Below are 24,948 nucleotides of genomic sequence, written 5' to 3' on the forward strand. Positions count from 1 at the left end.
CACTTGGGGGCGACTCATTCTACTGCAACACAACTGTATCACCTGAATATTGAAGTGTTTGTAATATGGTTTATGAATTTAGCTTCTCACAACAGCAAAACCCATAACATACAATGTACTTAAAGTTGTAGATTTAGGGGAAGGAACTTGTATATTCGCTGAGATTCATAAAAGATGTATACAATACAATGTAAAATCCCAAATTAATGAAAGAAATCAAGACTGCAAAAGCCCCAAAACTTCTTAAAATCTTTATTTTACTCAGCCTAAAAGAAATGGTCGTCACGCTGAGTCCCTCCACATGCAGCTGGTTTGGAGCCTTAGTCGACAAACCTGCACTTCCAGTTGCTCTACTATTTATATATATATTTATACATCAAATATTAAGCGATCCGCCGTTGGTCGAGTATATTTGTAAATATAAATAATTTGATTCAAGTATTGCAGGTTTAAAGCTACAAGGTGCTGCTTCACCAGAAATCAGAGCCACTTCAGTACTGAAACGTCACAATAAGAGAGATCTTCAATTAATAAATCAATATTCACAGAGCCTTAGAGGGGATGTTGTTTGACGTACTACTATATAACTTCACTACTAGTTTTACCTGTGATGGTTTTAAATAGTTAAAAAAAAAAAGGACAGAATTCTGATCACCCAAAGTTGCACAGATGGAGAAGAACTCTGGTGATGTGAGAGGTTAAATCTCTGCTTCGGTCTGGTGTGTTGGCAGAGATCTCAGGCTCAGTTTGCTTCAGAAAGGTTAAGGATATAAGGTTCACTTCAACTGTTATGGGTTATTTCAGCTGTAGAAGAAGCTCACAGGAAACATCTCAGAGCTGCAGAGACGTTAAAAAGCAGCAGTGGCACATTGTGACTCCCAGCCGCTTCTTTGTGTGTGTTAACTGAAATAAAAGCAGCTTAAATGAAAAACGCGTCTGGCCTTCCTGCAGTTGGGTTTGAGAAAGCAAAAAGGAGACTTCACAATAACGATTAAGACTCAAGAACAGAAGGTTTACTAACGCGGGAGAAGGCACAAGCGCCCCCAGCCCAACGCCGCCCTCCCATTGGTCGCTTTCCCCACTGACGCACCACAAGGGGGCGGAGGTGAGGTCCACGGTGCAGCTGGTGGGGAGATGCACACGGTTCTACTGGGTTGTGCAGAGAGGGAGGCTCGTGTCCAGATGGAGACGGTTCCTCGTGTTCAGTCGCTCTCGCTGCCGGACTCGCTGAGCTGGAGGTCGTTCTCTGCAACACATGGTTTGGTTTTTAGACACCTTTATCAGGCCCCTCGGCTGGAAGAACGCAGGTGAGCTTACTTGGTCACGCCGCTACTTGCTACGTTTTTTTTAAAATCTCAGGCTCATCTGGTTTCTTTGTGAAGGACACAGACGAGCAGAGAGCTACTCACTCAGCGTGCTCAGGAGTCCTGCTCCGCCCTCCGGGTCGCGGCTGCTGCTGCTGCTGATGAGCGGCATGCTGTGATTGGCCGGCGGCGGAGGAGCGGCGGGTGCAGCAGCAGAAGGAGCGCGTTGGTCCTCCGAGTCGCTGCTGCTGTCCTCGCTGCTGGAGGACGAGGAGCTGTTGGAGTCGGAGGAGCTGTCGCCGCTGCTCAGCTGGTCCATGACTCGAGCCTCCGCCATCAGCTCTGTGGACAGGAAGCAGACGCACGACACCATCACCGCCGGGAGCTGACGTAGAACAACTCCATCCACATCAAACAGATAATTCAATCTGCACGTCACCTCTCTCGATGTCGTCCATGGGAGACAATGGGGACGCCTTCTCTTTCGGGGGGGAGCTCTTGGAGCTTGTGGAGGTCTTGTTACTGCTGCTGCTGCAGGGGGGGGTGGTGGTGCTGCTGCTGCTGGTGGGGGGGGTGGTGGTGGTCTTCACCTGCTGGCTAAGGCGGCTGGTGTGCTGCTCCAGGCGAGACTGGACCTTACTGCTGCCCTCGGCCCTGCCCACAAACAAAGCAACGTCCTCTTAAGAGCTGCACTCATTCACGCATTCTGCTGGTTAAACAAACAAAGTCCTCACCTGGTCTTCTTCACGGCTATGTTGCTGTTGAGTTTCTCCAGCCGGTACTCTCCGGTGTCGTGGTTCACGATGAGGATGCACTCCTTCATGTACGGCCTCTTGGACCCCTTGAAGACCGTTACGGGAGTGCTGGAACCCTGAAGAACACACACAGAAACAATGGGTCACATTGGGTTACTTGGATTCTTCAAAACAAGTTTCAATGTTGGTAATAAGCTCTTCAGCCCAGCACACAGACCTCTAAATTGGGTAAAGTGATGGTGACCTGCTCTCCTTTTCCCACTTCCAGCTCGCCTTCACATGTTGTATCGATGGAGGCTGGTTTGAAGTCATCTGTCACACGGAGGTAGAAGTATTATACACCTAAATAAATTATATATATATATACACATCAAAGCCTCAATACTAAGCGTAGCTTAGATATATAATCATTACTTACCGAAATATAGTGGATTAGACATTAGTGGTGCAGTTGGCCACAGTTACCACCAGACGGCAGTAGCGTAATCGGACGCGATGCTAAAGGGAGCTATCATTTTGAACCTGGATCCTCAGGTTTGTTATAGATTGAGTAACTCTACAAAACTACAACGAAAAGACACAACTAACATCGTATTCATGCGGATACAGACTGATGACATCACCATGGCTACTTTTAACACAGCAGCAGCTGCCTCGGAATGTTTGAGCTACAAGGCTAACAGTAGCATGCTATTGCTAGCATGCTACTGTTAGCCCCTGTAAAAAGCCAGACGTCTCGCTCTCGATCCGGGTACTTACACCGCACCGTGTGGTAGCCGCTCTTCGGATGCTTCTCGAACGTCTCCCCCAACTTCAACGTGTGTTCCTGGTTGTCAAAGTTGGAATACGCGGTTCCGTTCATTCTGACAGTTTCACGAGCAGGAAACTTTTCCGCTGTTTTCTGTTCAAGGGACGTCCATGTACGGCAGAGCGCTTTTCCCGCCTCCGCCGTGTTATGATTGGACGTGCGCTCCATCCCCATCTTCGATTGGTTTATTGTCCGTCAATCACGGTGTTTGGGACGACGCGACAGCCACAAGGGAAATGTCATGTTTTTTTCAATATAAGCTGTATTTCTTTTTATCTCATAAAACAAGAAATAACGATTAATTCAATAAAAATTCATGTTTCAATTTCGAGTAATAGAATATTCCTGGTGAATATTTATTATTATGTTTGAATTATCTGTTCAAGACCTGCCTAAACTCAGGCTAGAGTCACTTAGATTCATCTCTTTCTTTAAATATGATTAGTTTCTCCTTTTTTAATTAGTCTTTCAGTTTATGTATTTGTATTCTTTGTTGTTTTATGTCCCACTCATAATTACTGACACTTACAGTAATTCATCCATCTGCTTTGTGCTGTTTTCATTTTGTTCAGAATCCTCTAGAGAAAGTGACCACAGCATGGAAATCATTTTAGCATTTCTTAATTAGATATTTGATATATTCTTCTTGGAAAATAGAATAGATTCCAAATAAAATCAGCTTCCAGTATATAAATATATAATTAAATAGACCGATTCAATTCTACTGAATGTAATGATTTCAATTCAGTATTCAATTTGAATCTCTTCTTCTTGTTTATCTTGCTGTAGCAAAATGATTTACCAATGCAGGACTAATGAAGTATATTTTATCTCTCTAATTCTTTGGTTTGTTTCAAACTAATGTATTTTACCTTATTTTGTTTTCTGTTTATTCTGTATTATTATTTCTATTATAGCTGTAATAATTATTATTATTACTATTATAGCTGTAAACATTTTTATTATTGCTATTATGACAAACAGCTGTAGATTGACTGGTGAATAATAATCTCCTTCTCAGACCTCTTCTCCTCCACCTCTCCTCAATCCTCTGATCCTCCATCTCTTCTCCCCCACCTCCCCCCCCCACATCTTCCTCATCTTTTCTCCTCCACCTCTCTCTCACTTATTGAATTAAAGAGCAGATATCAACATGAAACTTCACCACTTCATCACTACATTAAGAGGAACATGTATTTAATTAAAGAGCACATATCAGTGAGGAAGAAGATCGTCTGTCTACTGGAGGAGTCGGGTTCACGGTTACCAAGCAACCGACAAGAGGCTCCTGGTCTCATATTATTTTCTCATTAATAACATTAAAGAGATTCTGTTTCTTCATTTGCTCACTTTTGGCGCTGAATGTTCAAGGTCAAATATAAACGTATTATTGGTGAGTTACACTCCTTAGAGACTTGAAACAATATTTTCTAATATTTTGTTTCATTTACTTTAATCCTTAAAGTAGGATATTACAATACAATACATGTAAAGTCGTCATAGTATTAAACTTGTGGTTCTTCGAAGAGAAGAACATTATGGTTTGAATCATATGGACACATCATGCAAGTGTTTGTAGAATCACCCGGATCAGACTGAGTTATAAAGACCACCCTCATCCGGGCTCTTTGCGGGGGGCGGGGGGCTTTAATCTGAGCCAATCAACAGCTGGGCTGGAGTGATGGTGCTATGGGCCATGCGGCCTTCACGTGCTGTCGGAAATGTTACAATCAGACAACATTTCGTCAGATTAGATTATAGTCAGTTTGACAGGTGCTCCATGAATAAAGTTTGATTATAAATACTAATTTATAAATGAAATACCTTAGTGATCCAGTCGTTGATATCTTTCTTTTATTTGGGTTGCTAACTGTTATTATATTGTATGGCACTTTTGATTACGGTATTACTTTAAATCTCCTTATGATGTTTATCACTGTGGGTTTATACCACTAAACCCTCATAAATTCCTTATTTTTACTTTTTATTAAGCAAACAAATTCCTCTAAAAAATATTTTCAATATTCTTCATGAAATGAGAATGAATGAATGCGTTATAAATAAAAATAAAATATTGACTAACAATCTACAAATAATGATTTAGTATCTCAAAATAAGTAAAAAAGATGACCTACAAACAAACAATAATAAAAACACATCTTTTGTACATTTTAAATCACGCAAACGTCATCACTAACACGCGACGTCATCAGACCAGAACGCAGAGGACTCATTCACAACGTCAAACCCGTGAGAGTGGGATTTACGAGCGGCACGTGAACGCAGCACTGTTCCCAAGGAGAACCCCGCAAAGGAGAAGAGGTCGTGTATCCGGGATCCTCCGGTACAATAGAACGAACCTCTCAGACCTGCACGAGGGAAGGGCAGAGAACCCACGGGAGGACGTGCGTGGGCTCGATGCCGGTCCCGGTGGTCGAAGCTTCGATCCCGGGCTGAAGACCGCGTCAGGTGTTGGAAATAAGAGGAGCGGCGAGGATCCGGGTGGAGGAGGTGATGGAGATGATGGAGGAGACCGGGTCCCGCTCTTCACTCTGAGTGAGTACACCGACATTGTGTTATCATCAAAGGGGGGGGAACGAGGAGACAGGTATCCGCTTTACGATGCCCCCTGAAGCCGACACGTTTTAAACCATAAGCAACAGAAGCTTCAGATCTCATTTATTCATTCAGGACTAAATGCTGAAGTACATCACACGGTGCGTACGATGTGAGGTTGGGTCCGTGCAGCACGCCTCCTTCATCAAGGGGAGGTGGAGAGGTTTCATATCTGCTGAAGACGACCATGTGATGGAACTGAAAGCTCCACTGGTTCATGCAGCCAGTCTCACCTTCACATCCCATAATAACAGAGAATCCACAACGTGGAATGTGGTTATTTTGTCCTCTGGAATGAAGTCTCGCATCAAATTAAAGGTCTCGTTGGGTTTGTGACTTCCTGATTGACTCGTTAAGGTGATGAAGGTGATGCAGGTGATGGAGGTCGCAATGGGCGTGAAGGTGGAGCTCTGTTCAGGAAACATCTGAGGCGTCTGGAGGTCTTCTCTGAGGAGGTGTGACTGGAGCCCCCCCCAGAGAGTCGCTAAACTCCCCCAGGGCACCTGGCTGCTGGGCAGGTGGGTGCGAGCAGGTGACTGGAAGGGCCCCCGGGGCTGATGGGAGTTCTGGCTGGCTGACGTCCAGCCTGCTCTCAGATACTGCTGATGAACATACGAGAACACACCAGCGGGGTGGGGGATCGGGGGGCGGGGGGGGGGGGGGTTCTGCAGGAGCTTCTTTGTTTTCCAGGAAAACTGTGAAACATCTGCATCATGAATATTTGACGAGGGTCACGTAACTGGAAAAGCTCTCACGGAACGTTGTCCTGTTATTCCGTTATCTGTTCGCTCTCCAAGGCCTTCGGAGGCAGCCGCTTGGAATGTGAGGCGTTCAGGGACGGACGATGTCCCGGTATTTAGAGGAATGTGTGCAAGGTCTCGTCCTTTGTTTATCTGAAAGACATCAAAGTGGAACTTCAGAAGAATGAGCTATTTGAGAAAAGTGATCATCAGTTAGTTTGAGCAGGTTGCGACGTGAACTCAACCTAAAATAACGTAGGATAATAACGACTTATTTAAACGCAACTACTCTCGTTGGGTTTTTTGAAGCCTCTATTTCACCGTTACGTATGTCGCCATCTTATTTTTTAGCAACCAGTAAACAGAAAGTGACCATATATGGTAGACGTGTCAATCAGCGTTAGGCCCCGCCCTAAAGCATCCCCTGCTTTATGGTCTGTTTGACTCTAAATGGACCATCAATCACTAAATGAACATCAGGTTTTATTGAAGAAGACTTGAAACTAGAGACTGAGACCATAAACTCATGTTTATAATGTTTACTGAGGGAATAAATCAAGAGAGAAGTAGAGTCATTTTCTCATAGACGTCTATGGGACCAGAGGCGTCGCCCCCTGCTGGTCACTACACAGAAGTAGAGTCATTTTCTCATAGACGTCTATGGGACCAGAGGCGTCGCCCCCTGCTGGTCACCACATAGGATTTAAACACATGAAGCTTACTTTAAAGAGGTCTGCCTCTGCCTCTGCTTCATGTGAGCACGCCCCCCCCCCCCCCACCCCCCCACACCTTTTTAACAAACCCCTACCACACAGCATTGTGGGTAGAAGACGACCCCATCCCAACTAGTAACAAGCTCTAAATACAGGCAGAGGACAGAGAGACGTTGATGGTCTCTCAGAGTGGGGGACATCTCAACCCTTTTTTGCAGGAGCGCTGTCAGAGAGACAAGAAACCTGTCTGTCTCTCAACCTTCAGCTTCTGCACAATCAGAGAGGCTGATCTTCAATCTGCTTGGAATGCATGGAGGGATGCAAAAACTCCATTATTAAAATAAATGAATGAATACCATTTTTAGAGAACATATTCATTTAAAGAACAAATAAGAGAACAGAAACAAATGAAACAATTAACGTGAATATAAATGCATAAACTATATTGTTATTTCCGTATATATTGCCACTTGGTTTTATTCCTCTTTATCTACTTTTGCTCTTACAGATTATTATTACTTCATAGGGGCTCTTGCTGGTGTTTTGGATCCGAGGTGCTTATCGATTTGTTGAACAGGAAGTCGTGAATCGATCATCATGTGGTTCCAGCTTTTCCTCATGAGGTCCGATCCCAGGAGAGTTAGCATTTGGCTAAAGACACAACGTCCTGCAGGCTCGTCCACCGACGGGTACTTTTAGAGATTAAGTTCCTCCATCGTGTTAATCCCCCCCCCGCCCCCCCCCACTTTGCACTCCACCACTCTGCTTCTGATCCGTCTCGGTTTGATTAGAGTTCTTAATGTTGCTCTGGTTCATCTCTACCAATCAGCATGTGCAGGTCCCCTCCTCACATAGAGCCTGCTGCGTGTCACTGAGCGTCATCCTCCGTCACCCCCCACCCCCCTCCCCCCCACCCCCTTCGGTGTGTACAGACATATCCATCTCCCCAGCAAAAACAATGCGCGCCCCCCCCCAGCCGAGCCAACAGTGCCAGGCTTTGTGTGAACTCTGTACGTGGCTTCAACCCCCCCCCCCAGATGAACTCTTTTCACTCACGGTGTCATGGTGACTACCCACAATCCTGTGTGGTGACAGCCACGTCCTCACTCTGCGTTGTCACCATGTCGGCGCCGTCTTGTTTTAATCGGGCCTCGTGGTCTTTGTAGTGCAGAAGGTTTCATGTTGATGAGATGCATCCCCCAAAAAGGATGTCTTCCATGGAGTCCTGACTGGACCATTGAGGGCTGACCTCTCTGCTCCAGGGCATCGGCAGCTAAATATAGCTGACCTCAGAGAGCAAAAGCCCCCCCCCCCCCAGTGCTTCTCCTCCACTCGCTAAGAGGTTTGTCTGTGAATTATTAAACCCACTGAGTCCTGGTGAATTATCAAAGAGGATGGTGACCTCGGTGTGGACCAGGACCAGGACCAGGACCAGCTAAAAGCCTCTGTCAGGATAATGTGAACGTGATCCTTTCAAAATAAGACCAGATGATCTTTTTTAGTCTCACAGGGGAGCGTTTTTAATTCATCCACATGGTCCATGAAACACATCATCAATCATTTCATTGACCTATTAGTCACTATCTCCTGTGATGTGTTAAATATCTCATATTAAAATGACCTGTTGAGCCTTGTTAAAGGACGGGAGACTTTTATGAGACAACAAACTTGTTGCCTTTTTCTAAATCGCTCTGTCAGCTGCTGCGACTGTAGTTTGTGTTTAAGACGTTGTCATTGTGACGTCTCTCGTTGGTTGGTGGATGGTTTCATGTGTTGTGTTCTGTCCGTCTTGTTTGTTGGTCACCAGTAAACAGGAAGTGACCATAACCAGACTGAGGAGGACGTGGAGACGCTGTCAATCAGCGTTAGGCCCGCCCTAAAGCATCCCCTCTTTGTACCATCATTCACTGAATGAACATCATGCTGCATTGAAGAAGACTAGAAACTAGAGACTGAGACCATAAACTAATGTTTACAACGTTTACTGAGGGAAGAAATCAAGAGAGAAATAGAGTCATTTCCTCATAGACGTCTATGGGACCAGAGGAGTCGCCCCCTGCTGGTCACCACACATAATGCAGCTTTTAGACAATAAGATCTGACTTTACTTTAAAGAACTTTTAAAGAACGTTATCTCCTGGCTACAACCCACAATTTGTTTTATATGTCGTCCTTTTGATCGGAGAGAAAAGAAACGACTCTGGACCGGTTCTTGATCGGGGGCCATTGAGGCTCCGCCTCTTAGTCCAGATTCGGGGATTAATCAAGTTTGGAAACGTAAGAACGCAGCAGCACCTGCTGCCCTTTGCTCCGTCTGCTGCCGCTTTCTGGTTGCCATGCCAACCACGAGGGTCGCTCATGTCTGAGCATGCTCAGTGCCGCTTCCTTCTTCTTGTGACAATAGCCAGTGTGAGGGCTCTCTCTCACACACAAGTGTGCACGCACACACACACACACACACACACACACACACACACACACACACCACTTCAGACGGGAATACACAGACCTGCAGAAAAGCATTGATTTCCTTCATGTGAGTTTGTAGCTGCAGAACCAGAGAAAGCATGTGATATTTGTATGTATTTTATACAACACCATTGTTGCAGTGTGTGTGTGTGTGTGTGTGTATGTGTATGAGTGGATGTGTTTGTGCGTTATTTTTCTGAATGGTGCATTCTGCTCACTCGGAGGTGTAGTAGTGGACAAAGCAGAGGAGTCTCTCAATAATTTATGTGGAGGGAAGTCAGCAGGTGTAACGCGACGCTTTATTTCTTACCACATCTTCCCTTATTTATATATTTATTAATATTCTTTGTTTAGATCATGTGACTCTTAAACAGAAGATCCATATATTATTGTACTTATTATTTTATTATCGCTGGATTCCTGCTAGCTCCGCTGTTGTGTTTGATCGTTGATACCACGGCCTCCGCATGTAAACTACAGACGTAACCATGGCAACGGGGCTCTAATCAATACATGTGCACACACATGTATAAAACATATATGGATCATGTTTGAGTCAAGAGTAAGAGATGTGTCACTGTTATTCATCGACACACAATAATAAGACAACACATTTCTATCTTTGCATCCATGTAAATATTGATCATTCCTGAATGTATGAAGTAAAAAGTCTGTCAAAGACTTGCAGACTTGTGGACTTATAGGTAGACTTTAGACCTGTAGACTCTAGACCTGTAGGCTCCAGACCTGTAGGCTCCAGACCTGTAGACTCTAGGACCTGTAGACTCTAGGACCTGTAGACTCTAGGACCTGTAGACTCTAGGACCTGTAGACTCTAGGACATGTAGACTCTAGGACCTGTAGACTCTAGGACATGTAGACTCTAGGACCTGTAGACTCTAGGACCTGTAGACTCTAGGACCTGTAGACTCTAGGACATGTAGACTCTAGGACCTGTAGGCTCTAGGACCTGTAGACTCTAGGACCTGTAGACTCTAGGACATGTAGACTCTAGGACCTGTAGACTCTAGGACATGTAGACTCTAGGACCTGTAGGCTCTAGGACCTGTAGACTCTAGGACCTGTAGACTCTAGGACATGTAGACTCTAGGACCTGTAGGCTCTAGATCTGTAGACTCTAGGACCTGTAGACTCTAGGACATGTAGGCTGTAAAACTGTATCTGCTTTTGTGCCAGCTTGTGCATGTGAAGTTAAGTCCCTTTTGGAATCTCCTGGTTGATGTTAGCTTGGCGTGTGCTGAATCTTTGAAGCTTTGAAATGAATATAAGACTCTTACCACATCCGGCCCGCCGCCGGTGTCCGGCAGCCCGTCCTGTCACCTGGCGCGAGTTTGACATGTGTGCTGCAGACTTTTAGGCTCAGGGCTGGAAGTGTAGACTTGCAAGCTTGCAGAATTTTAGACATGTAGAGCCTGGACCAGTAGAATCTACACTCTTCATCCTCTTCAGTCAAGAGGAGGATACAAGTCTAGATTCTACTGGTAAGTATTGATTCAGGTCCTCAGAGGCTTGTTATCAGCACACTGATACATTGTTAATATCTTGATGCTTCTTCCAGCTGCTCAGATTTCTGTCCATCTGTCAAATAAATCTTAGTAGCTGAACTTAAGAGGTCACATGAGGCTGATTCTCAGTAATCACAGAACCAGTCTGTCATCAATCAAAAGATTGAAGACAAAAGGAGGAGCAGGAGTAATCTGAATGGGAGGTGGCTCCAGTGTCAGAGGTCAGCTTTATTTTGACGTTTGGTGTCAGATGATCCGAGGAAAACGTGACTTAGATCCACCAGCTAAGGCTCGTGGGTAATGTAGGCTGTTACATGAATAATGCAAAAGCACAGCCTCCATCGGGCTTCTCCTCCTCATCTACAACTCCTCATTGCTCCTTATCGCTACTCATCGGTACTCATCTTCTCTACCTTTTGTTCCTCTTTCATTCTCCTCTATTCTCCTCTTCCTTTCCCTTCCCTTCCCCTTCACCCTCCCACTGCTCCTCCTCTTCATCTCCTCCTCTTTTCATACCCCCCTCCTCCCACTGCTCCTGCTTACTGTTTAGCCTCAAACAGCTTCTATCAAACAGCTTCTGTGAGAGGATCACAAACCATCACCTGGGGACTGTAATCAATCGGTACCACGGTTACATCTGGTGTGTGTGTGTGTGTGTGTGTGTGTGTGTGCGTGCGTGTGTGTGCACAATCAATGGGGTGGAAGCCTGTGGTGCGACACACACACACATAAGGACTTTCTGGAGAGAGGATGCGAGATGAAGGAAGAATAAAACAATAAAACACGTTTATCTTTACTGCCACGTGTCACGTGATGGCCCCTTTGCATCAGTCGCTTCCTCCTCTCCTCTCCTCTCTCCTTGCCTCCTCTCTCCTGGCTGAACGCTGCTCATGGTAACAGGCGTTTGCTCTCCAGTCGTTGGCTGCAGCAGGCGAGCTGGCACCACAGAAGAAGAAGGAGGGTTTAGCTTGTTTGGGAGTTGTCATCTTAAACATTTGACTTCATGATGATGATGATGAAGATCTTCAGATGTCAGAATGGATTATGACTTCTCCTCATTCAACGGTTCGTATGAAGCTTTGATCCAAACGTTACTCTACAAATGTATACAATAAGAGAAAACCACTTAGTAGGACTTAGACCTCAGTGTTTTCATATTCAGACGAGATAAAAGGAGCCATCAGACACCGAGGAGGAGGAGGAGGATGAAGAACAGAATGGCGTGAGAAATAATACCAGTTGTTTCACAATAAGAGCATGAGACTGAATCAAGGTGCTTGTGGTTTAACAGAGGAGGAAGTACACCAATCCACACTCTTATACATGCACAGTGCACACTTGTATATACACACGTAGTTATACACACACTAGATCAATGAGGCTGATAAAGGAAGTTTCTTTGGATGTTCTCAGGAGATTCCGGAGGCAGAAAGTCCCAGGAGCCTCAAATTATGCAAATGAGCATCTTCCAAACTGCTCCTCATGATGTCACAATGCCTCAGTTCATTTATCTGAGAAGCTCTCTCGTCCAGCTCACCAGGAGAAGAGGTGCATTCTGGGTATCAGATGATGCAAATGGGGAGATAGTGGATTCAAACCGCTTTGTGCTTCCTTCCTGCTGTAAATCCCCAGAGAGAGAAAACGGGTACCTCCACCGGTTCTGACTCTACTGACCAAGAGGACTCCTCTGGTCTCTGTGGACCCAATCTGGGATCTCATGAACACTTGTAGGATCAATGGAAGAAAAGAGAGAGTACGGGGTTCTGTGGTCCTGTGGTTCTGGTTCTGTGTTATTGTGGTCCTAAGGTTCTGGACCTTTGGTTCTGGTTCTGTGGTCCTGTGGCCCTGTGGTTCTGGTCCTGTGGTCCTCCGGTTCTGGTCCTGTGGTTCTCTGGTTCTCTGGTGCAGTGGTCATGTGGTTCTGGTCCCTTGGTCAGGTGGTTTGGGTTCACTGGTCCTGTGGTTCTGGTTCTGTGGTCCTATGGTTCTGGTTCTGTTGTCCTGTGGTTCTGGTTCTGTGGTCCTATGGTTTTGGTTCTGTGCAGCACTGTCATACCCCCTGGGGGAACACGTTGGTTTCTATCGTCATGGCGAGGTGGAAGCAGGTTCTAGTCGAGCAGATCTATTGATTACGGATCAGCTCAGACTCATTGATTGATATTCTTCTTCTCTCTCTTTACTTGTAGCTGGAGGCCACGTGGAGACGAGGAGTAGAAGGAGAGGAACCTTTGGGATCTGATCCAATGACCTGCTGGAGGAGACGCTTGATTAAGATGGGGTGAGTTTAAAGGACCAGACTGAACCGGTCTTTGCAACCGGGGGGGCACCCCTACACAATAAAAGCATTGAAGTGGGACATAAACAGGAACACTGTGAAAATGTTGTGAGCATAGACTTATATAAATATAGATGTCTCATCCATAGATATCTATAAACATAGATGTCTCATCCATAGATATATATATATAAACATAGATGTCTCGTGCATAGATATAAATAAACGAAGATGTCTCGTCCACGATGCCGGCCAACGGAGACAAACGTCTGTTTTTGGCGGCCATCTTGCCACAGTCGCTCGCTCACCCATAACATTGTGTTGGCAATGATACAGGTACTTTTTAAGTAACCATAACTAAATTTTCAACCGATTTTTTAACGGTTTAGTTTGTTATTAACATCAGAGATGGAGTTATGACACTACATACTTACCGTAAGACTACCGTATGGTTGAGAGGCTTTTGTTGTAACAATTAATCCAAAAACCAAGATGGAAATTTAAAAAAAACAAGATAGCGACGGTCAAAATGCCAGACGTGAGGCTTCAAAGAATCAAAAGAAACCTCGGATTCGCTCACCTCCTCCTCTCTGAAGAACGGTAAATAACAGAGACGCTCCGATAGAGCAAGTCGCTGGTGTGTGGAGCCTGCCCCAGTGCATGCTGGGAGAACGTGGGCTCATTTACACCCTGCTGGGAGGGAAGAGTTATTTCTCTCGTTAGTGAGCAGAGAGAGTGCTGCCCTCCAGAGAGCTTTTATCCTGCCAGTAATTCAACCACAGAAGAAGAGAGAAGCACGCTGCAGGATGCTGCCACACACACACACACACACACACACATGCACATAGCGCACATCAGCAGTTTCTCTCTGATGTGCAGACTCACAGATTTGTGTCTGAGGAGCGTTTCATAGAGAGGAGTTCCTCGAGTAGAACCTTTGGTTCCTCAGGTTCTCCCCCAGCGAGCAGGAGGCTTATTGGTGACTCTTAGAAGTCCTCCAGGGTTACATTCCATTCCATGTCATTTAGCTGTCGCTTTTATCTAAAGCGATTTACAATAACTGCATTTCAACCATAACCACAAACCCACAATCAACAAAGTGCAATTTCATTAAATAAGCCGATTTACAACTCGTTATAGATAAGAGCCATTATAATTACAATTTAATGCTACAATTTGTTAGTGTTTTTAATACTGCTTTATATTAGTTTTTAGATTAAATCTTTGTTATGATCACATCCAATACAATAACAAGATGGATTCCTATAATTTAGGTGATCCTCTGACACACCATCTAGCGCCATCTACACGTCAACATGTTATTATTTATATTCTGACAATTTAAGGTAAAGCTTTAAACCCGAGTTAAAGCTGCATTCTGTGTGGTGACCAGCAGGGGGCGACTCCTCTGGTCCCATTTAGTGAATGATGGTCCATTTAGAGTCAGACCATGAAGGGGGGGATGCTTTAGGGCGGGGCTACACAATGATTGACAGGTCTTTAACAGACCATAAAGCAGGGGATGCTTAGTCCACACACAATCTTCATGTTACCGTAATAACATGTGAACCTCTCGGGTTCTCTGCAGGTGTGTGAGGGCCTTTGGCTCCGCCCACAGCCACACCAGATGTGAAGCTTCCACCACCATGTGACTACCCCACCCTCCTCCTCCTCTACCACCACCAACAACAACTTTTTGAAGACATGGAGCCCTGCATCGCCGACCACCCGCTGTCCCCCGACCCCCGACGCAGACCCGGCCTCCATCACTACCCAGGACTCCAGGGGCCCCTCTACCCGCTCATGTCCAGGTGCAACAGCAGCACCCTGCTCACTAACCTGGGGCTGAGGTACTGCTCCGGCCGGCCGGGCCCCCTGGGTCCGGCTCCGGGCCCCTGCTGCTACGCGGGAGGCAACCGGCCCTACAGGAGCATGGAGAACCTGAACTGGAACGCCGTGGCGGATTCTGGCCTGTGCGGGTTCAGTGGCGCCCCCTTCGGGAGCACGGACAGCGAGTTCATCCTCCACTACACCTCCACCAGCCACTGGTACGACGGGCCCCCGGACGGGTCCATGACAGGGGCCCCCGGACCGGTCCCGGACCACGAGGGCCCGGCGTTTTACCCTCGACTCGCGCTGCCCAGGAAGGATCTTCCGCTTTTCCCTCAGCTGCTGTTTCCTGTTGGCGTCGACAACTGGGACGCCAGGAAGGGCCTGAGGGAGAAGCTCCGCCTCCACAGCGCCAGGTCCTCCGCAGAGCATCTAAAGCCCCTCCCACTGCGGCCTCCGGCGACCCCGCCCGTGGCTTTGACCGCTGACGGGGCCAGGCCGCCACGCTCGACGTGCCTCACCAGCCCGGGGGAGCTCAAGCGGGAGGTCCTCAGGCGCCTGCAGCTCCGGCGGCAGAACAGCAGCCCCAACCTGGCCCCCCACGGCCCCCCAGCGGGCCCCGAGGAGCTGAAGACCTCCTACACAACGGACCACATTGCAGGGGGGAGGGCGGGTCCTCCGTCTGAGCGCCCCAGACCTCTGGCGGGACGCCTCCACATCCCTACGTTTGAGGAGTTCAAGAGGATGAGGCAGATGGAGGGGGGCCAGGACCCGCAGTGCACAGCCGGCTCTCTAAGATCTGGACCCTCTGACCGCGAGGCTCCTCCTCCCGGCGGAGGAGGCGGGATGAGGCCAGAGGACTCGAAGGAGGCGCCGGGTCCTGCCTCCGTCATCGCCCACACCCCCATCTGCACAAGCCCATCCCCACGCTCGCCCTTGCAGACCCTGGCCCCTGCCCAGGGTGGGGCCCTCGCCGGAGGGAGAGCAGGAGAGCAGGAATCCTCCTGCGGCAGCAGGAGGAGGAGGTGCAGCCTGGGACCTGCCGGGTCGGTGCCCTTCCCTCCCTGCAGGGAGAACCAGGGCCGGCCCTCCAGCTGCTGCCCGGCGCTCCTCCTGGACGGGACGGACCTGTCCAGCTACGGAGCCAAGATCTACAAGATGAAGGAGGGGCTCATAGGCTCCGCCCTCGACCTCATCAAGAAGAGGTGAGTCATGGGTTGGGGCGTATCTTGATTCATTAGTGTTTTAATGAAGACAACAAACAATATTATAGCAAAGTAAAATTTTTATTGTTATTTTAGGGATGATACATGAAACATTTTCTGTATGGCAGGAAGTGACCAAATGTGGACTGGGGAGAACGTAGAGAAGTTGTGTCAGTATCTGTAGAGACCTGTCAATCAGCGTGTAGCCCCGCCCTAAAGCATCCCCTGCTTTGAGTCATTTTCTAGTAAACCTCTATAGGACCGAAGGAGTCGCCCCGTGATGCTGTGTTTTAGGTGTAGTTAAATAAGGGAAAATGGCGGTATGACGTTGTGGCACCGACTAGGCCAATGTTAGCTTAGATAACATTGGCCTACAAGTTAGCCTCGCTAGATGAACCGTTCTGATCTGCTGAAGTAATCATCGGGACACCAGCTGTTGCCTGGCAACGTTCAGACGGAGAGTGTCTGACCAGGATTAATTAATTCTATTTTGACTGCTGACTGACGATTTAACAATTCATCAAATGATGCAATTCTTTAATCATATGAATTTTAAGTTACTACGATAAACTTTCCTGTAGTGTCTCCTCCCACCAGGGAGCCTTCAGGGAACCTCTCAGTCCGGGTCCTGTTCCCCTGTGCCCCAACCCTCCAAAGGTCCAGATCTCATGTCTGTTAAACATAATAATCTCCTCAAACTGATGAGTTTCCTCACGGTTATTTCTGTCCGTGGAGGATCAATACAGCCGATCGAGCTTGTGTCGCTAATAACGGGTGGAAGCTGAATTGAATGCTGCATGTGTGAAGCTCGACTGATCAATTGGTGGCAGGAGAGCTGATGATTGATTCACAGTTCTGTCTAAGGTTTTATTTAAAATGCTAGGATACATCTATTGGTCACAGTCATTGGCTGCAGATTACTACTAACACTAGTACTAATACTAGTACTAATACTCCTACACCTATAAGTACTGCTCTACTCAAGGTGTCTTTCTCATGTACTGGTTGTGCGATGTATGTGTGTGTGTGTGTGTGTGTGTGGTTCCGGTGCTTAAGTCTGTTAACCTATTTGCTCTCCTCCTGAGGGGTGGAGGGTTAGAGGTGAGGAAGAGGGGGTTTTGGGGGGGTTGGGTGGCACCGCGGGAAGCAGAAAGGCATGCGAGCAGCAGAGGAGGACGAATGGAAGGAGGCGAGCGCTCTGACAGAATTACAATCTCAGCCCTCCTGACTTTTCTTCATTTTCTTCCCCCCGCCCCCCTCCCCCCCTCCTCCTCCCCTCCTCCCCTCCTCCCCTCTAGCTGCAGTGCAGAGATCTCCGGCGAGGCCCCCGTCAGGCTCTCAGGTGATCGGGACGGGGGCTGTGACATCACCGCCGACTGGCAGCCCATTCCCGTTGCCATGGCAACGTCAGCAACGGCAGCAACGGCCTGCAGAGCTGAGGCTGGCGACGACAATGAGACGCCCACGGGAGGAGGAGGAGGAGGAGGAGGAGGAGAGGAAGCAGAAGGAGAGGAAGCAGGAGAATGCGTAAGTTTTTCATTTATTTCCTTTTTTCCTCGTGGCTTAGTCCTCGTCGGCAGGAGGTCCGTCGTGTTGGAGGATTGCAGACTGCGACACTCACACATCACACATCAGGCATTCCCTGAGAGATGAATCCTCTCTGCAGAGCGGCCATGGAGCCCCGCTTCGTTCGCCTGTAGGTGCCTCAGAGAACAGAATCCGCTGCTCGTCTCTCCTCGTTTCCGTAGCGACGATAATTCAGAGGAAGATGAATTATTCTGCTTCATTTCCGAGTGATTGCTGCTGGCTGTGAGGGCTGCCTCCCAGAGACCTGCCTGGGGGGGGGGGGGTGGGGGGCGGGGTAGCGATGACCTCTGATTTCCACGACCTCTCAGGAGCTCGGCGGACCCCTGAGGGGGGTTGTCGGGTGTGTGAGGTCGTGTTGCGTTCAGGCTCTCGCCCTTCGGTGGAGAACCTGGATTTCACGTCCGCCCTGCGCGAATCGGAGAGAAGTTACATAACGACATGAAAGACGTCGTCCTCGTCGCTCGCCTCCTTTTGGGAGGAGGCTCGCCCTGTTCATCTGTTGCTATAGCAACGCAGCAATCTGACTGACACGTGTCCCCCCCCCCCCCTGCAGCAGGCCGGTCAGGGCTGCCGGCGCTCCAGCTCGGACGCTGCCTACGAGCTGGCGGAGACGGTGAGGGCGCAGCGCGAGTGCCGCCTGCGGCCTCACCACAGCGACCCGATGCCGGCCGACGCCTCCAAGCGCAAACAGCTGGAGATGAAGATCGCCGCGGCGGCGCGACTGCACGGCCACCGGCGAGACCGGGACCGGGACAGCGGTGAGTTCCCGGACCTTAGTTGTCATCCGTGTGTGATGCTTCACACTTTTGTTTGGCTTTTGAGACACTGAGGATGACATGGAGGTTTAATTATGAAACTAGAAGTCATAAAATGCCCCACAATGCATTTCTCCCATTTCATGCATTGTCATAGCTCGGTTATGATTGGCTGATGGTTAAATTACATAAATAAAGGGGATATTTTTAACTAACAAATTAACTTGAATAGAGTGTGGAGTTTTCTTTTAGACAACCTTATTGAAAAAAGTGAATGATTGAATATTGAAACTGACTTTAATTAGTAATTTAATGATGAAAAGTATCCTGTGAGCAAATCACTCAAGCCCCCACAATGCACCTCTCCTTTAGAAACAGCAATGTATTTCAGGATTATCTTAATCTGCTGATGGTTGAAATACATAAATCCTCTCCTGAGTACTGCAGTGATTTAACTTCAGGCAACTAAAATGACTTCCTTCCTGTGACTACATCCAGACATCAATGTCCTAAGACCGCTTGAATATCCTGACCTTTGCCCCAGAGGTCGCCCTCCTCCAAACACACAGTTCTGTTGACCACTGCGTGTTCCACTGTGACGCTGCACCCTCAGTTAATATACAAATGTAACCTTGTGAAATAAACTACACTACAATATGTATGCAGCTCAACAGTTTGAACCCCTGTAGTCGTTTGACATGTGGTGCGTCTACATCAGCCGCACAAATGAACCAAACCCTCCCCCCTCTGCCCCCTCTCCCCAGCTCCGGCGGCCCTCCGCGGTCGCTCTGAACCCCCCAGCGAGGAGCGCCATGCAGGTTTGGGCGTGACGCGGCCGGGGCAGCACCGCTGGAGCACCATCAGCAGTCTCAGCGTGGACAGCGGCGTGGTGGGCCTCAGCGACGAGCGCGAGGAGGACGACAGCGAGCCCCGCCGGTACCGCCGGAACAGGGGGGGCGAGGTGGAGCGCGTGGACAGCGGCATCGGCCGTGGCCTGTGCCGCACATGGAAGAGACCATCGGCCTCCCTGCGAGCCTGGGAGGCCCAGAGACCCTGTCCGGACTGCGGACTCAGGGACGGGGCCTCCAAGGAGCGAGGGGAGCGCATGTGCGAGCGTTGCTCCAAGCTGCGCACCGAGCGCAAGGAAGCCATCCTGGAGTTCATGAACACGGAGCTGAGCTACGGCGAGGACCTGCGCATCATTCGGGAGGAGTTCTACTGCCCGATGCAGAGCGCCGGCCTGCTGACGCCCGAGCAGCTCGTTGTGGTCTTCGGGAACGTCCAGGAGCTCATAGACGTCAACGACCGCTTCACTGAACATCTGCAGGACAGCATCGACCAGGCTTTTCACCAGGTGTTTATTCACACGGGAATTCCCTTAAAGCTCTCGTTGGTACTGCTGAGTAGAAAGGTAGGGAGACAGGAAGGTCTGTAAGTAGTAAGGTAGGGAGACAGGAAGGTCTGTAAGTAGTAAGGTAGGGAGACAGGAAGGTCTGTAAGTAGTAAGGTAGGGAGACAGGAAGGTCTGTAAGTAGAAAGGTAGGTAGACAGGAAGGTCTGTAAGTAGAAAGGTAGGTAGACAGGAAGGTCTGTAAGTAGAAAGGTAGGTAGACAGGAAGGTCTGTAAGTAGAAAGGTAGGTAGACAGGAAGGTCTGTAAGTAGAAAGGTAGGTAGACAGGAAGGTCTGTAAGTAGAAAGGTGGGGAGACAGGAAGGTCTGTAAGTAGAAAGGTAGGGAGACAGGAAGGTCTGTAAGTAGAAAGGTAGGTAGACAGGAAGGTATGTAAGTAGAAAGGTAGGTAGACAGGAAGGTCTGTAAGTAGAAAGGTAGGGAGACAGGAAGGTCTGTAAGTAGAAAGGTAGGTAGACAGGAAGGTCTGTAAGTAGAAAGGTAGGGAGACAGGAAGGTCTGTAAGTAGAAAGGTAGGGAGACAGGAAGGTCTGTAAGTAGAAAGGTAGGGACACAGGAAGGTCTGTAAGTAGAAAGGTAGGTAGACAGGAAGGTATGTAAGTAGAAAGGTAGGTAGACAGGAAGGTCTGTAAGTAGAAAGGTAGGGAGACAGGAAGGTCTGTAAGTAGAAAGGTAGGGAGACAGGAAGGTCTGTAAGTAGAAAGGTAGGGACACAGGAAGGTCTGTAAGTAGAAAGGTAGGGAGACAGGAAGGTCTGTCGAGAGGAAGGTAAATCAGAAGAAAGGAAGCTACTTAGACAGGAAGGAAGGTAGGTAGAAAGGTAGTAAGCAAGGCGGCTTCATCCTCTATTTTACAGAAATACTGGGAAAAAGGCAGATTTGGTCAAATTTTCATTTGCAATACAAATCAGGTTTGAAGAACATCTCCAGAACAGAATACTAGAGAATTGAATATGAGGTTACAATTTCTGGTCGAATGCTGTTTGCAAGGTGCATAATTTACTTACAATTTGTATGACCAAGAAGTCCTTAAATGGATTAGCAAAACAACAGATGATAATGCGAATGATTTTTTACAACAACTGGATGATAGTGAGATGGTCAATAATCTCCTAGAAAAAATGTCTAGCAACACTCAGGCTTAGAAAACAACAATAAACAAAGAGGAGTTGTTTTCCAGTGCGAGACATATTTAAGCGAGACATTAAGATTTTCTCATGTGGTTTGACCTCAGGGAGATCACAACCTACTCACGGTCTACATAGGAGAGATCTTTCTGGAGTTCGTCAACATGCTGCCGGCCTTCCAGACCTACTGCCTGCAACAATCCACCTCTGTCAACATGCTCAATACACTGGAGAAGGAGAAGGAGCTGCTCAGGTAGATCCTTCCTAACATTAGTGTGTGAGTGGGGAGTAAAGTTCCTGACTTGGCTGTTTTTTTACAAAAGAAGACAAGACAATATAATTTATTCAGAAGAAGGTCTATTTTTGGAGAAGAGCTGGTACGATTCATATTTTTAGACGGGTTGGCCACGAGTCAACCCAGCCTGAGCTTCACAGGCAGCAACCTCTGGTTCTTTAAAGCAGTGGTTCTCAACTGGTCTGGCTCCGGGACCCACCATCACCCCTTAATGACAAGCCGCGACCCAAATCGAGGAACATTCTCAACTTCTCAAATTTATTCAAAATCAATCATTTTATATTCAGGATGTTTAATTATCCTAAAAACCCAATGTCTCCCCCATATCAGAATGGTTTGACCCAACATGGCACACGCTGCTGAAAACATGGACAGACGAGCCGGAAAACTAAGAAACGACACTCCGCTGCATTAAAAAAGTCCCTTCAAAATAAAATCACAGGAGGATTTTTTTTCACCAGTTGAGAATCACTGCTTTAAAGTAAAGTCAAAGGATCTTGTGTTAAAGCGTCGTTCTGTGTAGTGACCAGCTGGGGGCGACGCCTCTGCTCCCATAGACCATGAGAAAATGACTCTACTTCTCTCTTTATTCCCTAAACATGAGTTTATGGTCTCAGTCTCTAGTTTCAGGTCTTCTTCAATACAGCATGATGTTCATTTAGTGAATGATGGTCCATTAAGAGTCACACAGAACATAAAGCAGGAGATGCTTTAGGGTGGGGCCTAACGCTGATTGACAGGTATCTACCAAGGACGTATAGGGAATCTCTATGTCCTCCTCAGTCCAGATGTTGATACTCCTGGTTCACTGGTTGAACCAAAATCTTCAAAACGCAAACCAACGAGTGACAATGACTTCTTCTTGATCATTTTTCTCGTTCTATCTTCTCAGAATCTTCCTGGATGTTTCCCAGAACGACAACACGGCGCTGCGGCGCATGAACTTACGCTCTTTCCTCATGTCGCCCCTCCAGCGGGTCACCAAGTACCCGCTCCTGCTGAGCCGCATCATCAAGGTCACTGCTGAGTGCCACCCGGACCACGGGCGTCTCCGCGAGGCCAAAAGTCGAGTAGAATCCCACCTGGAGCACATCAACATGAAGACCAAGCAGGAGGGCAATGGAGTGACCTGGTCCCTGCGCTCATTCCGCCGCGACAGCCGCAAAAACAGGGAGGTCATCAACATCGAGATGCGAGAGGTGTCAATGAAGACGGTGGGCTGGGCGAGGGAGAACACACGGTTCGTCATGGAGGGGCCACTCCAGTTGTCCCAGCCGACGGACGGTCAGTGGGTGAAAAAGGGCAGCAAAGCCCTCAAATTCCAAAACGTCCAGAGTCTGCTGATGGTGAGAATACAGCGGCCCGGCGAAGCCCCAGAGCAGGGCGGAAACACCGCGGTGGTGCGGGGGGAAGGAGGTGGCGACAGCGTTTGGGACGGAGTGCTGGTCCTGATCAAGGACAAAAGCAGCGGGAAGTTCGCCGTGCTCCGGGAGCCCATCCGCCTGGGGAACTGCGTGGTGTCCGCGGATCCCGACTGCGAGGACACGTTCGAAGTGCTCGACATCCGGCGGGAGTCTTTTGTTTTCCGCGCCTTAGACAAATCCTGCACGCAGCAGTGGTTCCACCAGGTCAAGAGGTACACGCGGGACCTGGGAACATGGAGGAAAAGACGCAACGCCTTGCCCAACATCATGATCAACACAAACCAGAGCCGCTCCTGAGACTTGACCTCATGTTGTCCTGTACAAAACCGCTGGACTAAACGGACACCGGGAAGCGGTTTTGAGTGTCGTCGCTGTTGAAAACCATAGAAGTAGAACAGACAATCTTGCTTTGATCACATCAGCAGTCGTGGTCAGAGCAGACAATTTTATGTGTACCGGATTGGACCAGAACCGTAGCAGCGGGAAAACGGTTTCAATAGCAAAATGGGTCAAGTTAGGAAGCGTAGACAGTAAAAGTTAACAAGGAATGAAAGATATTTCTGTAAGCAGTAGCATTAAATCATGGTGGAATCTGCAAGCTAGCTAACTGGCCAGCGTTGTGCTAGTTAGTTAGCTAGGTCCATGTAGCCTCAAAGCATTGTGTAGTCCGCAAGCTAGTTAGCTAACTAGCCAGCAGCTGAATTAGTACCATTTTAACAACTCAATGCTACATCCGTGCTCTCTCGTCACAGCGTAGGAAAGATCACCACATTAGTCGTTGCTATTACTGTAGCATGATAGCTATAACTGAACCAAACAGCGGTCCCATTGCTCCGAAGGACGAGCAGGTTTGCTAGCTAGGGTTTAGCTTGCTAGTTAGCAAACTAGCTTGCTGACTCCGAAGTGCTTTAATGCTATGCTTGTGGCCCAGCGGTATTATGGTCTGGTCTAGTGTTTCTTCTGCCTCACTACCAACAAGCTAATGCCTACGCCCCCGCAGACGCACGTCTTCACCATGACGACTAACGACAATCTTTTGTAGCGCTCAATTGACAAAACACTATTTTATCTCCATTGTCCTCCCATTCTGTTTCTATGATTTAAATATTTTGGAAAAAAAACAATTCTTTATCGTCATAATTAAATTTGTACAAAGCTACGCGTTATGTACGAAGTCCGAAGTTGTTAAAAGGAAACATCGCATTCCCGGACAACCAAAAAATATAAAATAACTTGGGCTGAGCTAGTCGACCATGATTGTAAAGACCGTCTTCTCCCAGAGGAGCGTACAAGGAAGAACTTGAGTGGAACATGGCCGACTGCCAGAGAGAGTGTGTGTTGTCATTTGTTTTTATGAAGAGGCAGGAGAGAGAGGGGGGGGGGTTGGTCGCTCCTGGTCTTCTCCCGGTTTCTGTCTGGACGCTGGCGGTATGACAACCTTCACTGCTCGCAGTCGACTTCCTGCATCAATGTTTTAAAATGAGAAACCCATGTGACACCAATAACCCAAAACAAGTAGCACGGGATCATCCCAGCTACTGGTTCACCTAAAGGAGTCCAGAGTTAAGATAATCCAAATGGTTTGTAATCACTCAGATTGTTTGGCCTATAAAATGTGTGAGCTAGTCATTAAACTACCATTAGAAAGAAAGCAACATTTGGGGAACAGGAAGTTTAAACAATTAGCTAAATGCTTGTTTCAATCAATAAACCAACATCAATAATAAAGAAATAAATGAGGTAAGAAACGTTGTCACATGACCCCGAACCCGAAACAAAGAAAACTTTTGAAAACACTGAAACATGAGATCGATCCATCTGATGGTGTTTTAATCTCTAAATGATGAAGAACTCTGTATCTTGACCTCTAACAGACGTCATGTGACATCGTGTGACATCATCTGACCCAGCGACGAGCAGTTGTGCCTTGGTACTCAATTACTGTTGCGAGATTACTGTAGCAACGGTTGTCATGACGACCGACTCACTTGCTTCATCGACTGACAGGCAATATAATTATGTTACTTTGTGTGTTTTGATTATTTATGACGTTTTTATTTTGTATTTAATGCACTTTATTACCGTCCTGTAGAGCTGCCGGTAAAACTG

At 47.7% G+C, this 24,948-nt stretch overlaps 2 protein-coding genes across 2 annotated transcripts; one reads left to right on the top strand and one right to left on the bottom strand.

Moving 5' to 3' along the window:
• Positions 1-237: 237 nt before the first annotated feature.
• Positions 238-3,036, bottom strand: eaf2 (ELL associated factor 2). The gene is made up of 6 exons (XM_037489404.2): positions 2,819-3,036; positions 2,277-2,371; positions 2,039-2,175; positions 1,744-1,958; positions 1,410-1,646; positions 238-1,246 (listed from the first exon to the last, which is right to left on the bottom strand). Exons 1-6 carry the CDS (start codon positions 3,033-3,035, stop codon positions 1,203-1,205), a joined length of 945 nt encoding a protein of 314 aa, XP_037345301.2. The 5' UTR covers position 3,036; the 3' UTR covers positions 238-1,202.
• Positions 3,037-5,114: 2,078 nt separating this feature from the next.
• Positions 5,115-24,948, top strand: si:dkey-91i10.2 (uncharacterized protein LOC555224 homolog). The gene is made up of 8 exons (XM_037489051.2): positions 5,115-5,423; positions 13,118-13,209; positions 14,795-16,241; positions 17,540-17,768; positions 18,382-18,586; positions 19,348-19,937; positions 21,228-21,373; positions 22,308-24,948. The coding sequence occupies exons 3-8, from the start codon at positions 14,911-14,913 to the stop codon at positions 23,134-23,136; spliced, it is 3,330 nt and encodes a 1,109-aa protein (XP_037344948.2). The 5' UTR covers positions 5,115-5,423; positions 13,118-13,209; positions 14,795-14,910; the 3' UTR covers positions 23,137-24,948.

Source organism: Pungitius pungitius, chromosome 10 (assembly GCF_949316345.1).
Source record: "Pungitius pungitius chromosome 10, fPunPun2.1, whole genome shotgun sequence".
Lineage (NCBI taxonomy): Eukaryota > Metazoa > Chordata > Actinopteri > Perciformes > Gasterosteidae > Pungitius > Pungitius pungitius.

What these genes read in the sequence shown, in the direction of transcription:
- eaf2 (XM_037489404.2), bottom strand. Translation starts at nt 3,035, where the DNA reads ATGGAGCGCACGTCCAATCATAACACGGCGGAGGCGGGAAAAGCGCTC. An exon ending in CGGCTACCACACGGTGCGGT is followed by an intron (nt 2,372 to 2,818) that starts GTAAGTACCCGG and finishes TCCGTGTGACAG; the next exon opens with ATGACTTCAAACCAGCCTCC. An exon ending in TCACTTTACCCAATTTAGAG is followed by an intron (nt 2,176 to 2,276) that starts GTCTGTGTGCTG and finishes TGTGTTCTTCAG; the next exon opens with GGTTCCAGCACTCCCGTAAC.
- si:dkey-91i10.2 (XM_037489051.2), top strand. Translation starts at nt 14,911, where the DNA reads ATGGAGCCCTGCATCGCCGACCACCCGCTGTCCCCCGACCCCCGACGC. An exon ending in GAGAGGAAGCAGGAGAATGC is followed by an intron (nt 17,769 to 18,381) that starts GTAAGTTTTTCA and finishes CCCCCCCTGCAG; the next exon opens with CAGGCCGGTCAGGGCTGCCG. An exon ending in AAGGAGAAGGAGCTGCTCAG is followed by an intron (nt 21,374 to 22,307) that starts GTAGATCCTTCC and finishes CTATCTTCTCAG; the next exon opens with AATCTTCCTGGATGTTTCCC.